The sequence below is a fragment of the Stomoxys calcitrans genome, chromosome 2 (assembly GCF_963082655.1).
Source record: "Stomoxys calcitrans chromosome 2, idStoCalc2.1, whole genome shotgun sequence".
NCBI lineage: Eukaryota > Metazoa > Arthropoda > Insecta > Diptera > Muscidae > Stomoxys > Stomoxys calcitrans.
Window position 1 is genome coordinate 230,616,943 of NC_081553.1, and position 18,348 is coordinate 230,635,290.

General features: G+C 38.7%; 3 protein-coding genes across 6 annotated transcripts in view; 1 reads left to right on the forward strand and 2 right to left on the reverse strand.

Moving 5' to 3' along the window:
* Positions 1–18,348, forward strand: part of LOC106091280 (circadian clock-controlled protein daywake) — a 758,551-nt gene that overhangs the window by 577,833 nt on the left and 162,370 nt on the right. The gene's annotated exons all lie outside the window — the stretch shown is intronic.
* On the reverse strand, positions 167–4,275 carry LOC106091108 (protein takeout). The gene is made up of 4 exons (XM_013257565.2): positions 3,764–4,275; positions 3,409–3,646; positions 838–1,083; positions 167–769 (listed from the first exon to the last, which is right to left on the reverse strand). The coding sequence occupies exons 1-4, from the start codon at positions 3,834–3,836 to the stop codon at positions 571–573; spliced, it is 756 nt and encodes a 251-aa protein (XP_013113019.1). The 5' UTR covers positions 3,837–4,275; the 3' UTR covers positions 167–570.
* LOC106087311 (odorant receptor 2a-like) lies at positions 15,429–16,941 on the reverse strand. The gene is made up of 3 exons (XM_013252345.2): positions 16,172–16,941; positions 15,742–16,108; positions 15,429–15,650 (listed from the first exon to the last, which is right to left on the reverse strand). Exons 1-3 carry the CDS (start codon positions 16,939–16,941, stop codon positions 15,600–15,602), a joined length of 1,188 nt encoding a protein of 395 aa, XP_013107799.1. The 3' UTR covers positions 15,429–15,599.

Below are 18,348 nucleotides of genomic sequence, written 5' to 3' on the forward strand. Positions count from 1 at the left end.
GCCATTGTAATTAAAATTTTAGGTATTAACATTAATTCTATCCATGGCATGAGCCATCCATCCATCCATCCATGCATGCATCCACCAGCACTTTAGGTGTGCGATCCATGTTCATTGCTAAGAGAATGCGCGTTGGGGACTTCACTTGAATGGCAATAAAACACAGTTTTGGTATTCAACAATCAATTTTGATATACGTTTCGTTTATTTTTTATTTTTCGGTGAATTATTTATACACTCTTTGTTTTTGTATGTGATGTTTATAAATGACCATAAAATTTCCGCATTTCTTTTGCGTTTCTATGCCATAAAAATACATTTCGCATGGCTTTTTTAGATAATTTTAGTTTCTTTTTTGTATTGCTTAAATAGAGGACGATATATACATAACAACTACCGAAGATGGAATGAAGCGAGTGAATACTTTGGGAAAATCTGAAATGGAATGACAATAACCACAGCTATTATGATGAAGGAATGCGTTTTTGATGTAGTGATCTATCTGATGATGCTACCAACTAAGACTCTTAACAAGCTAAATAATGACTTTGACTTCTTTTGATGAGCTATTTAGATATCCATGAAGTCCTGGTAGGCAAAGTCCTTGAACATGTTGTCCAATATGATTTTGATTATATCCGAGATGGTTGATTGCACAGCCGGCTGCAGTTCCACCCAAACATCACTCCAATTCTCATTGAGGAATTGATTCATGTGACTGCCCAAGGCTTGGTCGCCATTGAAGAGATTTGCCAATTTAATGTTCATTCTGTAATGCAGCAATGGTAATAATTGTTGGTAATATTCCTTTAGATTGTTCCTCGTTTTATAACCTACCTTTGGGGTTCGAGCAGCACTTTGAGTTTATCAACTGTTAAGAACATCTTGCCATTCTTGGGATGCAGGGCTGGCTTGAATTTCGTTGAGAATTTGACATTTTCAAATGAAATGTCAGCATCACCATCACCCTGAATTGGTAGGATTAAAATTCTTCCATCGGCATTGTATTTGCTGCGAATTGTCAGCTTGGGTAGGCTGCCGTATAGTTCAAATTTGCTGGTAGCAGGATCGGGACTGAAGCCACTGTAATTGGTGAACAAAAAATCAAGTGAGAGGAGAAAATGAAATTTTTAAAGACCTACAAAATATTTCTACTGACAAAATCTAAGAATAATATTTGAAATTTTTTTTTTTGAAAAATAAATTTGAAAATCTAGTTTGAAAGAAACCGTAATTCGACAAAATTTTCAATAAAAAAAGACAAAAAAAAATGAAATTCAGACAAAATTCTCAATGAAAAAAAAAATTCTACTAAACTTCTATCAAAATCAAATTTTGGCTATTTTTTTTAAGAAAAAATAATGACGAGTTTTCAAAAAAAAAATATTTTTTTATACCTTCCTCAATAGGATGGGTTATATAATAATTTCGTCATTCTGTTTATAACACCTCGAAATATGCACCTAAGACACCATAAAGTATATATATTCTTGATCGTCATGTCATTTTAAGTCGTTCTAGCCATGTCCGTCTGTCTGTCTATCCGTCTGTCTGTCGAAAACACGCTAATTAACGAAGGAGCAAAGCTAGCCACTTGAAATTTTGCACAAATACTTTTTGTTAGTGTAGTTCGGTTGGGATTGTAAATGTGCCAAATCGGTCCATGTTTTGATATAGCTGCCATATAAACCGATCTAGGGTCTTGACTTCTTGAGCCGCTAGAGGGCGCAATTCTCGTCTAGACTAGATTTTTTATGGAAACCTAATTTGAAGAAATCTTTTATGAAAATTAAATTTCATGATATAAATTATATATAATTTTTTTGAAAAATCAATTTTTACGAAATTTTTTAATGAAAATATTATTTGGACGAGATTTTCTGAAGCAAACCTAAACTTTTCGAGAAAATTTTTCTATGAAAATACGACTAGATTTTACAAAAATCAATATTCGATAAATTTTAAAAATTTTACATTTTCATCAAAATTAAATTTTCCGTGAAATCTGTCGGTTTGTTTGTTTGTTCCGATTACCTTGAAATTTTCACAGTTTTTGTAGGTTAGTCTCGAAGGAAACATAGGCTATATCATTTTTTGATATCGGAAGAGAAAAATACCACCAAAAATCAAAAGTTGACCGATCTAGCAATATGGGTATAAAAGGAATGGTATTGGAGAGTAGAATACGAATATTGTAATAAAATTTGAGTCTAAGTGCCCATCAGGCCGCCCCAACCCCAAAACTCCCCCAAAGAGACATATTGGATGGTCATGTCAATATGGGGCTCAAATGAAAGGTATTTGGGAGCAGATTACGAATGTGGCTTTCAAAATCAGATCGAAGTATAGGTAGTCACTCCACCCCCAAAAACGCCCCAAATGGGCATATGACCCATTATGACTAAATGGGACTCGGTTTGTTTGTTCCGTAGAATCAAAAACGGCTGAACCGATTTACTTAAAATTTTCACAGACTGTGTAGGTTTGTCTGGAAGGAAACATTGCCTTTAGTTTTTATAGATATCGTCTTTACCCCAAAATCGCCACTCAAAACCATAGGTGGACCTATAGGCACAATATGGGTATCAAATGAAAGATATTGAAGACTAGGTTATGTTTATAGATATCCCCTTTACCTCAAAATCGCCACCCAAAACCAAAAGTGGAACTTTATTTTCGTCTATGGCAATATAAAGCTCAACGGTATTTGGGAGTAAAGAGCGAATTTGATATCTATTTTCTGGGCATAGTGCCGGTGCCCTCCCCAGCCCCAAAACACCCTCCAAACGGTTTATATTTACCGACCATGGCAATATGGAGCTTGGGGGTAGATCACGAATTTGATGTCCACATTTGGGTCGAAATGTATCCTCTCCTAAAAAGCACATCGCATTACCTTAGTTTTCAAAAACACCAGATCTAGGAGATTGGTAATGTGATTCGTTCGAATTTTTTTTGGACTCTCACAGTCACCAAAAACAAAATATGGTTTCTTTTGTTAGGGTAGGGTGACTCGGGGTCTTGGGGGTATGGTGACTCGGGGGCCGCCAAGAAAAATACGAATTTGATATCCAATTAAAAAGCCATGTGTTTGGAGAGTCACCCCACTCCAAGATACATCCCTATTATATAAAAGCTATTTGGGGTGGAAATTGATTAATTTTTGGGATATTGGTACTCATTTTCGGAACAAAGACTACACGCCATGTATTTGGAAGTAGAGCAGTTTGCCCCTCTTCCTTAGTCGAATGTTCATGGCAAAATTTGAATTTGCCTTTACGAAATTTTGTTTAAAACTTAAATTTGGAAATAATTTGAACATTTCCTAAGAATTTCGTATTAAATTTTCCGAAAACCTTTAAACTTATATTAAATTTGTTTTTTTTACTCAGTGTAGTCTTTACTTACACAGCACGATCGAATTTCACAGTTGATAAGCCTACGACATCCACATCGCGTAGTGAGAATTTCAAATTTAATGAACCACTGTGACCATCTGTCAGTTGAACCTTTTTCAAATGGAAAGGCTCGACCACAGGGAAAGAGGCTGCTGGAAGACCTTTGCGAGCATACGACCCTAACAAATCATTGGCGGTTTGCACAATGCAATCGGTTTCACCGGGATGGCAGCGATGAATTTCGGCGGCTAAAAAATCACCCAAAAAAAGGAAAAATGTTAATTTTATTAGCCCAGCCTGCCATGATTGAAGACAATAGCCCTTGGAATCAACTTAAGGAATATGGGAATTTTTTGGATACTTACGGAAAGTGGCTGCCTTGGTATGTTGAGGAATGCAGACTGCCACCAGGCTTAAACTCAAAATGTATAAACGCATTTTTTTTCGAAAGGGTATTTCAACGAAGATGAATTTTGAGTACGATTTGTGATAGAAGCGAAGTACGATCAACGACCCAGCTTGGAAACAATCGCAGTTTTGTGAAGATTATTTTTTTTTGTTGTGGTGTAGAATTCTTTTATTTTCTTTTGGTAGGATTTTTTTGTGTCTTGGATTTTGGAATCAGTTTGTTTTTTTACACGGTTCACTACAAGCACAAAAACGTTGTTTTTTTAGTTTTTTTAAGGCTTAGTTCACTTTAATTCCTTGCTTTGAGTTTGGAAATTTAAATTTTGAACAATTTGTTTTTTGTCGGTTTTTTGCAAAATTCCTCTTTGAGCAAGGTTAAATTTTGTCCGACTTGTTCCACCACTTGGATTTTTGCGCAAACCAATGTCTGAACCAATGTCAATGTTAAACTGAATTCAAATTGTAGAACTTCACTCGCATTTATAATGCCTTCATTGATGATGTCTGACGACGTATGGTTCTCCTTCCTTACAAGCGAGCCGTAAATCGAACGCGGCCAATAAAACTAACCAATCAAGCCATCATCTCCAGCTAGCTAGCTAGCAAGTAAGCAGCCAACCTGCCATTCAGTCAGTCATTCAGTCAGTTTGCCTGCCAGCCAGCCAGCCAGCTATCCAACAAACCAGCCGGCCGAACAAATTTCTACGTGTCTAGAACAAAATCTTTGCTTCTTTATTTTTGACTCTTTTTTTTTTTTTGGTTTGTTTTTTGGCCAAGTCCACCAACAACAACCACAGAATATTGGCTATATCAACAACAATGAAAGCGAATCGTTAACATACTGGACTAGCACAGCGTCCAAAAATATTTTTCGCTGTTTCGCTCTCCCCCAGTTCAGTGTTCAGAGTTCTTAAATCCACAACATTCTTTATTAAGAATGTTTGCTTTAATTAATTTTATTTTTCCTAGCCCTTCTTCATTGTGAATGCGGGGAGGGTCTATAAGGTTTATCGCAAGACTTGCGACAGGTTTTTTTTTCTGGTAAAAACATTGCTGTAAAATTAAGAACTTTAAAGTTGAATGATAGGATACACAGGGCAATCGAACCATGACCTTGCCGTGTTGGGAGCAGAGCTATGGCAGGACCTTCCAGCAAAACTGAAACTACACGAAACTGGTCCAACAGTTATAAAAAAAAGTCTTTTGTTATTAATTCACTTTACAATACCAATTACAATTTTTTGTAAATTTTTGTAGGACTAGAATGGGTGTGAGTTGTCCTAAGGCAACAAAGAACATTGCATGGAAATGTTTTGATTCATTTATACATCCAGATGTCTGTTTTCCTTGTTCTCTCTCTCTCTATTAGCTGTATGTCAGACGTACAACTTCATTCACCATGCTGGTGATGATGACACCCTCACTGTCATCGCTTTTGCCGCCATCGTATTGGTCAAGTTAAAAAACTACTCAATAAATGCGTTCATACATACAAATTAGTAACAGCTAATCTATGATATGAGTAAAGCTTGCACAACTCGAATTCAATGTGCCCTATAGAGCATAGGTGGAAATGGATTCGACAAAATAGGCACAGTTGTAGTGAATTTATCAAAGTCGGTTAAGATTAAAATAACCACATATATAGATATGTACATCGTCCTATTTAACGTTGTAGTGAGATTGCGTTTTATGGAAAATCTCAATCGGCTATTGTGAACAAAATTGTGTATCGCACCAAAAATTAGTGTTGGCGAATGCCGGAAATGGTTCGGCCCGTGAGGTTTCGCCAATTGCTCGTGCTCGTTTTTTGACAGACTCAGACGCAATACACCAAAACAAGTAAAAAGGAATTAAGTTCGGTCGGGTCGTAGATATATACATAAAATATTTGTCATGAACCCATAGTAGCTATATCGAAATTGATCTGTTCTCAACCAAATTCGCCACAATTCATGTTCCAATTTCTAGTAAAATCGGGTAATAAATGGGTCTCATATGGGTTCAAGCCCGTAACTCGGGAGATCGATATATAACAGCTATATGCAAATATGATCCTATTTGTGCTATATTCGCGGAGGATGTATAGGCAAAATCATGTAATAAATAGGCCACTAATGTGAGAAATAGCCGAACCAGGCCCGCTCCGCTGTGCCTTCTTTAACTCTCTAATATTATTTTAGGGTGGGAACACTTCGCCCTGAATGCGGATATCGAATTCGTGCCATTGTAGCCTATGACGATGAACGCGTTCGAATTCTGGCGAGAACCTCGGCGACATTTGTGAGTTATACTGCCATGCGTGGTCATTTAAAAAATTTTTCCCAAAGAGGTGTCGCACTGCGGGACGCCGTTCGGACTTGGCTATAAAAAAAGGTCCCTTATCATTGATTTTAAACTTGAATCGGAAAGCACTCATTGATGTGTGAGAATTTGCCCCTTCTTGGTTCCTGGAGGTAATGTTCTTACTTAGGGTAATGTTCTCATTAGGGGAGGGATGGCACCTCATACATTTCGACTCAAATATGGATATCAAATTCATGCTGCACGGGATTTGAAACCCTTTAATTTGAGCTCCATATTGCCATGGCCGGTAAATATGAACCGTTTGGAGGGTTTTTTGGGGCTGGGTGGCCACCGGCACTTTGCACTGAAAATAGATATCAAATTCGTTCTTTATTCCCAACGGAAATTAAATTCGGTTTAGGGGGTGCTTTAGGGCGTACCCCAAAACACTTGGCTCCAAAATCGGTAATTAAATTCGTTTTTTTCTTTCAAATACGATTCATTTGAGTCCCATATTCTCATAATAGGTCAAATAACCCATTTGACGTATCTTTAGAACGAAAAGAGCCCACCTAGACTTGAATGCAAATTTTAATGTTTAATATTCGTAATTTACTCCCTAATACCTTTCATTTGAGTCCCATATAGCCATGGTCGGTTAATATCCCCATTTGGGATTGGGCGATCTCCCATTACTTGGACCATATTTTTTTATGCCATTTTTGTAATCTACTGCCTAATACTTTTCATTTGAGCCCCATATTGACATGAACGTCCAATAAATATGTTTAGAGGAAGTTTGGGGTTGAGGCGGCCCACTCGGTACTTGGACCCAACTTTTAATACGATTTTAGTCTCGAATACCTTTCATTTGATACCTATATTGTGTCTATCGGTCCATTTTTAGTTTTGGGTAACGTTTTTGGTGTAAAGGGGAGGGTTCGCCAACACCCGATATCTAAAAATTATAAAGCCTATTTTAAGTTCCATTATATAATTATATAGCCGATAATTTCGAGACCAACCTACACAAACTGCGAAAATTTCAAGGTAATCGCAACAAACAAACCGACAGATTCCACGGAAAATTTTATTTTGATGAAAATTTAAAAATTTTAAAATTTATCGAAAATTGATTTTCTAAAATCTAGTCGTATTTCGCTTGGTACATGCGCAGAGGTTGGCATGTCCGCCTATGACGCTGAACGCCTGGGTTCGAATCCTGGCGAGACCATCAGAAAAAATTTTCAGCGTTGGTTTTCCCCTCCTAATGCTGGCAACGTTTGTGAGGTACTACGCCATGTAAAACTCCTCTCCAAAGAGGTGTCGCACTGCGGCACTCCGTTCGGACTCTGCTATAAATAGGAGGCCCCTTATCATTGAGCTTAAACATGAATCGGACTGCATTCGTTGATATGTGAGAAATTTGCCCCTGTTCCTTAATGGAATGTTCATGGCCAAAATTTGCAATTTGCATGACACGGATGGCGGGGATCTTAGCACAACTGATTGTTCTAAATTTTAGCGAAATCGGATAATAAACGCGGCTTGTATGGGCCTTGGAACGAAGATAGGTATATGTATATGACAGCTATGTCCAAAAACAAAATGCGAGCTTGCATATATTCGGTACGAATATCGAGGGGCAACTCGCTGTGTCAAATTTCAGCGAAATCGGGTAATAAATGCGGAGTTTATAAGTCTTAGACCTTAAATTGGGAGATCGGTCTATATGGGGGCTATATCAAGATGTAGGCCGATAGAGCATATCTTCGACCTCAGGTTAGGTTGAAAAGAGGGTGCTAATATTAATCCGCCCCATACCACTGTGGACACTATGGTTCCTGTCTGGTATAGCGTCCCCACCTAACTGCCGATATCTGTTAGACGTGAAAGCCGGGTAATGACATGCTATCACCTGCCGCACCGATTTTACATAAGTGAGCTCTTAGTCCTATGTGTCCCGTCATGATACCAATAGCTATACTGACCTCCTTCATACTTCCTTTCAGCAATAGCCTCGTCTTTTAACGATTTGGATCCCCCCATAGGATTTTCGCCGTCCTACCGACCGTTTTGGTGTTCCACAGTGTTGCATGCGCATTCGTCGCCCACGCCCTTAACTCGGACTTCGTCGAACCGAAGGGCTTTGGGTTAACCAAATTTATTGACGGCAGTCCTCTGGCCTTCATCGCCAAATTGTCAGCCCTTTCAATCCCCCTTATTCCGTTATAACCCGGCACCCAAACGATGCAGACTTTGCCTCCTCAGAGAAGGAGGCATGACTGTTCGTGACTTTACAGTCCTGGTTGTTACTGCCCTTATGGCAATTTTACTGTCCGTAAAGATGTTCATGCTCGACGTCCTCGCGTTAGCACCACACCACCTCACGCATTCCGTGATCGCCCGGATCTTCGCCTGCAGGACCGTATTATGGTAAGGCAGTCTAGAACAGATCTCAGTCCCTGGATTCTCAATGTAGACCCCGAGGCCCACTCTGTCCTCTAGCTTTGATCCGTGTAACATGATCTTTAGAGTTGGGTAGTTCCGGATGGAACTAGTTCAATGGAACTTATCCAATTAAGGAACTGCTTGAACCAGTTCCATCTCTTTCCTTCTTAATTTTGTTAATTTGTAAACCAGCTGATTGACATGCCATATGCCATATGTTGTTTTTTGTTGTATGAAGCTGACTAAATAGAAACGTCAACTTTTTCAATGGACAACAACTGTGTACGTTGTGATTTAGGTGAAAGGAAAATAAATTATTTGTGGCAACCACATTAAATGAGTGTGGTGGTACAAATATAGAAACGTGGTGGCATCCAAAGAGGGTGAGGTGCCCTCTTTGGTGGCATCCACATATTTTTTTTATTCTCAACAAATCTAAGTTGTTTTGATGCGTTTGATGTTTTTTTTCAGCTGCGAGACTTAATACTAGTTTAAAACAAAGTACAAAAAATGAATTTTAAATTCATTTGCATATACAGGCGGAATGTTTGTATCTATATGTACAATAAAAACCACTCATTTTAAGGTTCAAAACAAAATTCAAAGCTCTTTTTTGTTTTGTATAAAGGAATCAAAAAAGGGGATCGCAAATGAAAAAGGAGCCAAGGAACTAAGAAAAGGAACTAGTTCTTTTTGTGGAACGGAACTAAAAGGTGCGATCACTAAAAGGAACTAAAATGCCCGCCTCCAATGATCTTCCAGATGGCAATACTAGGGTTCCATCAATCTAAGACTATGCCGCTGGCAACAGTGCCTTGCACTCGACCTCAAGATTCATCTCAGGTATCCGATCGGAAACCTCTGCCCTTCCTTCCAGGTTTCCTATCGTCGCCTCGATAAAACAGTGATGGCATGAGCTGCTTGCCTTAAGTCTAGCCGCAGTGGCTGCCTTACACTTAATTTGTATGTCAATGGGTCGAATATCTAGAATAGTCGCCAGCGCCCTAGTGGGCGTGATCCTCATCGTTCCGCCTATGCCAATGTAATATGTTTTCTGAACATGTTGTATGGTCCTTATGTTGCACTTTTTCTCTATAGCAGTCCACTAAACTACTGAGTCGTAAGTAAGTATTGGTGTTATCACGCTCATGTAGAACAAGCAGACTATCCTCGGATTCAGACCCCATTTCGAGAGTACAGCCCATCTACATAGTGCTCAATATCTGTGAGCCTTCGCAGTACGCTCCTGAATGTAACTCTTTGATTTAAGTTTCCTATCCAAGATCACACGTAAGTATTTGACCACGTCAGATATCGAAATCGTTTTATTGAGGAAGCGTGGTGTGTCAAATTGGACCACCATTGTCTTCCTCTTGAACAGGCATATTTCAGTCTTGTATGGGTGAACATTAAGACCTCTGGGTCTAGCCCAATCATATGCCATATGCAAGACCCTTTCGGCCCTTCTGCATAGCTTCGTTCGGATCCTTACCCCTTAGAAGTATTATAAGATGGTTTGCGTAGCATTCAGGTTCAAATCCCTCTTCAGTCAGCATCCGTAATAGGTCATTTATGGTGGTCACCCATAGGAGTGGCGATAAAATACCCCCTGAGGCGTGCCCTGTGCCACTTTCTCCCTTATATTTATGTCATGGGATCCGCAATTTATCCACCTGTTCCTTAGCATATGGTTTATCCATCTCTAAGGACCCGGTCCACTCGGTACTGGTCTAAGAATTGGATCAATGTGTCGAGCCTACGGCCCGTCTACATAGTGCCCAACATCTGTAAGCCTTCTCAGCCATAGGAGTGGTGTGCCTTGTGCTACTTTCTGCATTATGTGCATGTCATGGGACACACAATTTATCCACCTGTTCCTTAGCATATGGTTTAACCAGTCTTTAAGGACCATGTTTATCCACCTGTTCCTTAGCATATAGTTTATCCATCTCTAAGGACCCGGTCCACTCGGTACTGGTCTAAGAATTGGATCAATGTGTCGAGCCTACGGCCCGTCTACATAGTGCCCAACATCTGTAAGCCTTCTCACCCATAGGAGTGGTGTGCCTTGTGCTACTTTCTGCATTATGTGCTGTCATGGGACACACAATTTATCCACCTGTTCCTTAGCATATGGTTTAACCAGTCTTTAAGGACCTTGTTCACCCGGTACTGGTCTAAGGATTGGATCAATGTGTCAGTCCGCACATTGTTAAAAGCCCTCTCGATGTCTATGCATACCGCCAGTGTGAACGCCCAACCAACGCCCAAAACACCACTACCCCCCAGGCAATCATTTAAAGATGTACCTTTGCACATTTCATCTAAACCATCTAGGCTATGTGATGATAGTCAATATCTATGTTTTGCTTTAGGCAAATGATATTTATATGCTATGTAGCCAAATCTTTGAATTTTAAATAACACCTAAAACATTTGGTATAAAAACATAGAATATTCTTCTATAATGTTCTTATAATTTCCATGCTTATTTTTTATATTTATAACAGTTTGCTAAAAATAACTAATAGCCTACAATCAATTAGGTAACATGATAAATTACTGCAGTGATTTATTAGGTTCCCCTATTATTAATTTTGCGTTGTTTAACAATATTCCGACAAGCTTTTTATTTTTTGCACCAAAAATATACAAAATTAACTGCAATTAACAGGAATTGTCTTTAATTGGCGAACCGAGATAAAGGGGGGCGGCGGGCGGCACAATTATTGTGTCGAGCTATGAAACCCGCTTTTTGAGCAACAACGAAATGGCTGCTTCCTTCCGGTTTGATGGCAAGCCAACTTATTCGGTCATTCGCTTGTCAAATCTCTTCCACATCCACCTTAAACGTATCGCCTTACTTTAATTTATTTCTATTTTTCGATCTGTTTGTTTGTTCTAAGCGCGTAAGCATGTCTCTTCGTCGCTGGTGATACATAAAACCTAAATATTATTGTTATTAATGTTTGCTTCTGGAAGCTGTTGAATCATTAATAAACACCAAAGATGTTACAAAAACAATTTCACCAGCAAAGCGTTTAACGTAAATTCGCAAATCAAAATGCAAATAAAATGAATTGTGATGGGCTGTTGGTGGGTCTAGTCGAATTTTAAACACACTAAAGCTGAAATTCAGCTGTAGTCTGCTTTAGCAGCTACAATGGGACTCCGTTTTTAAGCAAGGTTATAGCCAATCTTTTGCAAATTTTGCCTTGAACATTCCACTAAGGAACAGGGGCAAACTTCTCACATATCATTGAGTGCAGTCCGATTCAAGTTTAAGCTCAATGATAAGGGGCCTCCTTTTTATAGCCGAGCCCGAACGGCGTACCGCAGTGCGACACCTCTTTGGAGAGAAGTTTTACATGGCATAGTACCTCACAAATGTCGCCAGCATTAGGAAAGGGAAAATCACCGCTGAAAATTTTTTCTGATGGTCTCGCCAGGATTCGAACCCAGGCGTTCAGCGTCATAGGCGGACATGCTAACCTCAGCGCTACGGTGGCCTCCTGTCTATCTAATTAATCAGGAAAAATATATATTTAGTTGGTTTTAAGAGGAAAAAGATAGTTGCCCATGTGGTAAAAAGTGGAGGTCAGTGCCCACAATTGAGATAAAAGTGTTTCCAACATTACCAAGTTAAAGGCACTCAGAACTCACATCATTTGATTAATTTTTTTTTTATTTTCGTCGTTAGCATTTTGTTCTGTACATCACCTGACTTTTCCAAAACTATATGAAACATTTTGGTGATTAAACATTCTATAGAAACGTAGGCCAGCCTACCAATTTGAAAACTTAAACCCCATCAACTCGTATTTCATTTTATTTAGGTGTATAAGACAGGTTAATTCCCGTATCCTCTTTATCAGATTTTAAGCAATTGTTGGGCCATGCTTTAACAAGTAAAAAGGCATTAAGTTCGGACGGGCCGAACTTTGGATACCCACCACCTCGGGTATATATGTAAATCCCATTTCGTCACAATCCGGTGAAACTTGGATAACTTAAGCACCCAAATTCGGCACGGACAATGAGATGTCTAATATATATGTTACTATTCAATTTTGTAGCACAAAATATTGGTCTTTTTGGCGGATATATCCAATTCTGATCTTAATCATATTAAGGTCGGCTATCGTGAGGCTTAGAAAAACTCACTGTTTAAAATTTCAGCGAAATCTATTTTATGGGCTTCAGTCCCCTTATCGGCAGATCGGTCTATATGACAGCTGTATCTAAATATAGTTCAATCTGTACCACATTTGGGTCGAATGTTAGGAGGCTTAATACTGCGTACCGTTCCAAATTTCAGCGAAATCGGGTAATAAATAAAGCTGTTATGGGCTTCAGACCCTTTATCGGGAGGTCGGTTTATATGGCAGCTATATTTAAATATAGTCCAATCTGAACCATATTTAGGTCAGATGTCGGGAGGCTTAAATAACCCACTGTTCCAAATTTCAGCGAAATCGGGTCATAAATAAAGCTTTTATGGCCTTCAGACCCTTTATCGGGAGATCAGTCTATATGACAGCTATATCTAAATGTAGTCCGATCTGAACCATATTTAGGTCATATGTTGGGAGGCTTAAAATAACACACTGTTCCAAATTTCAGCGAAATCGGATAAAAAAAACTTTTAAAGACTTCAGACCCTTTATCGGGAGATCGGATTATATGGCAGCTATATCTAAATATAGTCCGATCTGAACCATATTTAGGTCAAATGTCGGGAGGCTTAAAACTGGACACTATTCCAAATTTCAGCGGAATAAATATAGTCCGATCTGAACCATATTTACGTCAGATGTCGGGAGGCTTAAAATAACCCACTGTTGCAAATTTCAGCGAAATCGGGTAATAAATAAAGCTTTTATGACCTTCAGACCCTTAAACGGCACATCGTTCTATATGACAGCTATATCTAAATACAGTCCGATCTTTACCATATATGGGTCGGATAGCGGGTGGCCTAAAACTACCTACTGCTTCAAATTTCAGGAAAATCGGATGAAAAATAAAGTTTTAATGGGCATTAGACCCTTTATCGGAAAATCGGTCTATATAGCAGCTATATATAAATATGGTCCGATTTGGCCCGTTCAAGCGTGCATCAGAAAGACGTATCTGTGCCAAATGTCAGCTCAATATCTAAATTTTTGAAGGCTCTAGAGTGATTGCAACAGACGGACGGAAAGACGGACAGACACACGGACATCGTTAAATCGTCTTAGAATTTTACAACGATCCTTATATTTTGTACGGTCGGAAATTGATATTTCTATGATCAGTCCGGAACAAATAAAGAGCAACAGTTAAATTTTTGCATATGAGGGCTGCTATACAAGTTTCTGGCCTAGGAGGAAAGTTTGACATTTTCGCGTAATAAATAAAACACTCAAATTAACATCATAAATTGATCTTTGCCATTTACTTTCTACCCTTCACCATAGGACGGGGTAACACCTGAAAAGTGTTACACCGTTCGTAACACCTCGAAATATTGGTTTAAGACTCCCTAAAGTATATATATTCTTGTCCGTCTTGTCCGTCTGTCGGTCGAAAGCACCCCTACATTTTGAAGGAGTACAGTTAGGGCTTGAAATTTTACACATTTCTTTTTAGTGTAGTTCGGTTGGGATTGCAAATGGGCGAAATCGGTTCATGTTTTAATATAGTTGACATATAGACCGATCTCCTGATTTTACTTCTTTAGTTTCTAGAGAGCGCAATTCTCATCCGATAAGGTTGAAATTTTGCACGTGTCGTTTTGGTATGACTTCCAACAACTGTGTTAAGTATGACCTAAATCAGTCCCTTACCTGATAATGCTGCCTTATAAATCAATTTCCCGATTGTGTTTCTTGAGCTTCTAGAGGACACAGTTCTTACCCGATTTGGATGAAATTTTGGTCGTAGCGTTTTGTTTTGACTTTCAATAACTGTGTCAAGTATGGTTTTAATTGGATTATAACCTGATATAGCTGCCATATAAACCGATCTCCCAATTTGGGTTTCTGAATCTCTGGAGGGCGCCATTATTACTCAATTTGCCTGAAGTATTGTGGTGTGGTACTTTTGTACGTCTTCTAATATCCATGACAAATATGATCCGTATCAATCTATAGCTCTTATATATTTGAAAAAGTGATTTAAAGAACTTGTTACATGCGATCCGTTGTGAAGGGTATATAAGATTCGGCCCGACCGAACTTTACACGCTTTTACTCGTTAAAAATATCTTCATGTAAATGTTGCCCATGAGTGCGGTTCAAATGATCCATTCGTAACATCAATTTCGCAACACTTTTTCGAGCATTTCGGCCTGTTTATCACCTATAACACAGTTTTCAATCGCAGTTGGTTTTCCCATGTAGACCAACGACTTCACATAACCCCACAAGAAATAATTAAGAGGCGTCAAATCACATGATCTTTGCGACAACCACCACATGTCAACCCAGACCAACTCTAACTCGTTTTAAGGCATCATGACTCGATATATTGTAGTTCGCCGTTGACGGTTACGTTTATTTTACGATTGTCTGAAGAAAATTTGACTGGTGATACCATCAGCCCATACACCAAACCAAACTGTTGTTTTTCGGGAGGAATCGGTAACTATTGTACAGCATGGTCTGTTCTTCACCCCAGATGTGACAGTTTTGCTTGAAAACGTATCCATTTAGCCAAAAATGAGACTCTTCGCCAAACACAATCGTTGTCATTGCTCGTTTATGAATTGATTCATAATGAAATGGCAGAATAAATTGAAAATTTTCACTCTCACAGTAGGGAGAGATTTGAGCCCCAATGCTGCCAACCCAAAAAACTTAACTCACAGGAAAACACCCGTTAAAGTTCCTTAGGATCATCAAATTATTGTGGAAAAATTGTTTCTTTATTTCAAATTCATTTTATTGGTTTGGTGCAGGTATGATGCTGATATCTAATATCTATGATATCATCTAAGTGATATATTGAGTGATGAAAATACTAAGATCCACAATTAATTGACCATTCCATTGACAACAGACTTCAGCTAGACATCTATTTGAATCGAATCAACAATGTAAATGTAGAATAAGCAAACTTCATAAGCTGTAAAACAAGAAGTTTGAAAAAAAAAATTTAAAAACCATATCCACCAAATATGTTTTGAGGATAACTATGCAGAGATCATTGTATCTACCTGCACAAATGTGGGCAAATTCAAGGGTATATAGGAGCCAGCCAATATAATCGAAGTACGTTGCGTTCGTATGAGAGTGATTATAAGATTTCGTTTAAATATCGGAGATTGGGCCAGCCATCCACATGAGTAGAAGGCATAGGTGAGATTCCAACTTTGTAAACTCATCATTTGACCAAAATAGCAAATCACAAAGACTTCCATAGTTATGGCCACAAAAAATATCACTGATAGTATGGTGGCCTCGTAATCGGCCGTATCCACCACATACAGAAAATGAAGGCCCACAATGCATTGAATCAAGGCCGAGCATACGAACTGTGCCAGACAAGCCTTGGAGATAACACGCTGAATTGTGGAATGTAATCTGAAATTGAAATAATCGTACCAAATTTAAGAACAAGTACCAAGTTAACAACTTCCCACTCACTTCAGTATATTTATATAATCCTTAATACACTCATTCAACTCCTTCAGGCAGTCGTTTTGTTCCTTTGCAGTTAGAGAGACTTTTAATGTGCCATCGGCATGGTTACCTAAAGCTTTAACCCTTATCTCCAAAGCCTCCATATGCCCGGTTAGTATAATCAAATATGAGGGGGGATATGAGTCATTGGCCACATTTTGTAAGGCTTGCACAATTAGGCCAAAAAGTTGGTAGCTGATGACAATCGCATACTTGAAGGCACTCTCCTCCCAGTTGACTCCAAACCAAGCGGGATAAAGTAATGAGCGTTTCTCGGCCAAGATTATTTTCACAACGCTTAAAACGGTGCCCACCGTGAAGAGGCGCAGAAATATGAGGAATGTGGTCTGGGCCTTCCTTATGGCGGATTTTAGTATGTTATATTCCCCACGAGTTTGAATCCTAGAATCCAGACGACGTAGTATCAGTTGAATACTATCCAATTCATGGCGCACCAAATAGACATTGATGAATTTCACATTGGCCAACGAATCGCTGAGTGTAATGGTCAAATTTTCACACAATTGTTGAAGATTTTGCGCCAAGAACACATTGACTATCAATGTTAAAGGGAACAACAATGTCACAAAAGAGTTGATGAAAACTGCATAAAGTTGATACAGCTTGCGATTTATGTTCTCTGGGGCTTTAATGCCCATATAATGCCAAACTTTCCATTGATATTGAAATGCCGAATTGGTATCCAATGTTAAACAAAGCACTTCCTTAGGCATTTTTGCAACAGCCAGTTTAGGTAAAAAGTGCCGATTTAAATGACTCGTAATAAGTGGACCTGCGGTTTTTTATATTGGCTCACTGTTGATATTGCCTTTCGTATGTTACGTTAAAAGGACAAACTTTAATTGATCTTAAATGCCATTACTAGTGAAACTTTTAATTTGGATTTCAATGTTGGCAAAATAACTTTGCACTCAAAAGGGGGATAATTGTTTCACATATTTGTTGCCATATGTTAATACTAAAAAAAATTTTGCAATTTGGTCAAGTGGGAAAGACATGTGGTTAACTAGGAAATATTCTCAATGGCTAAAGTTTAAACAGGAAACTTTTAAACCTATAATAAGGGTATTCATTGTTTTTGGTAAGTCAGGCTTCATAAGTCCATGAATCCATTAAGGATTTTGCTTCTCAGAACATATCTTTAACGCACAACAGCTGTGTTTCCAAGAAATTTGATTCCTCAAAATAGTTCTTTTGCAAGAACCGTTCTTTTCGCCAGAAATTTTTTTCCCCAAACAAGAGATTTCGCCAGAAAATATATTTTCCCCAGAACATGAAAGTTCGCCAGAAAATTCCTGCTCTGCAGTTTCGCTTTCAGAACTGTTTAGCTTCCAGAAATTTCCTGTCCCCATAGCAGTTCCGTTCCCAGAACAGTTCTATGTCATTAACAGTTCTGTTTCATGAACAGTTCTGTTGTATGAACAGTTCTGTTTCATGAACAGTTCTGTTCCATGAACAGTTCTGTTCCATGAACAGTTCTGTTCCATGAACAGTTCTGTTCCATGAACAGTTCTGTTCCATGAACAGTTCTGTTCCATGAACAGTTCTGTTCCATGAACAGTTCTGTTCCATGAACAGTTCTGTTCCATGAACAGTTCTGTTCCATGAACAGTTCTGTTCCATGAACAGTTCTGTTCCAAGAACAGTTCTGTTCCATGAACAGTTCTGTTCCATGAACAGTTCTGTTCCATGAACAGTTCTGTTCCATGAACAGTTCTGTTCCATGAACAGTTCTGTTCCATGAACAGTTCTGTTCCATGAACAGTTCTGTTACATGAACAGTTCTGTTCAATGAACAGTTCTGTTCCATGAACAGTTCTGTTCCATGAACCGTTCTTTTCCATGAACCGTTCTTTTGCATGAACAGTTCTGTTCCATGAACAGTTTATGTTCTGATATAGCTGCCATATAAACCGATCTAGGATCTTGACTTCTTTAGCCACAAGAGGGCACAATTTTTATCCGATTTTTGCACGAGGTGTTTTGTAATGACTTCCAACAACTGTGCTGAGTATGGTTCAAATCTGTCCATAACGTGGTATAGCTGTCATATAAACCTAACTGGGGTCTTGACTTCTTGAGCATCTAGAGCGTGCAATTGCTATCCGATTTGGCTGAAA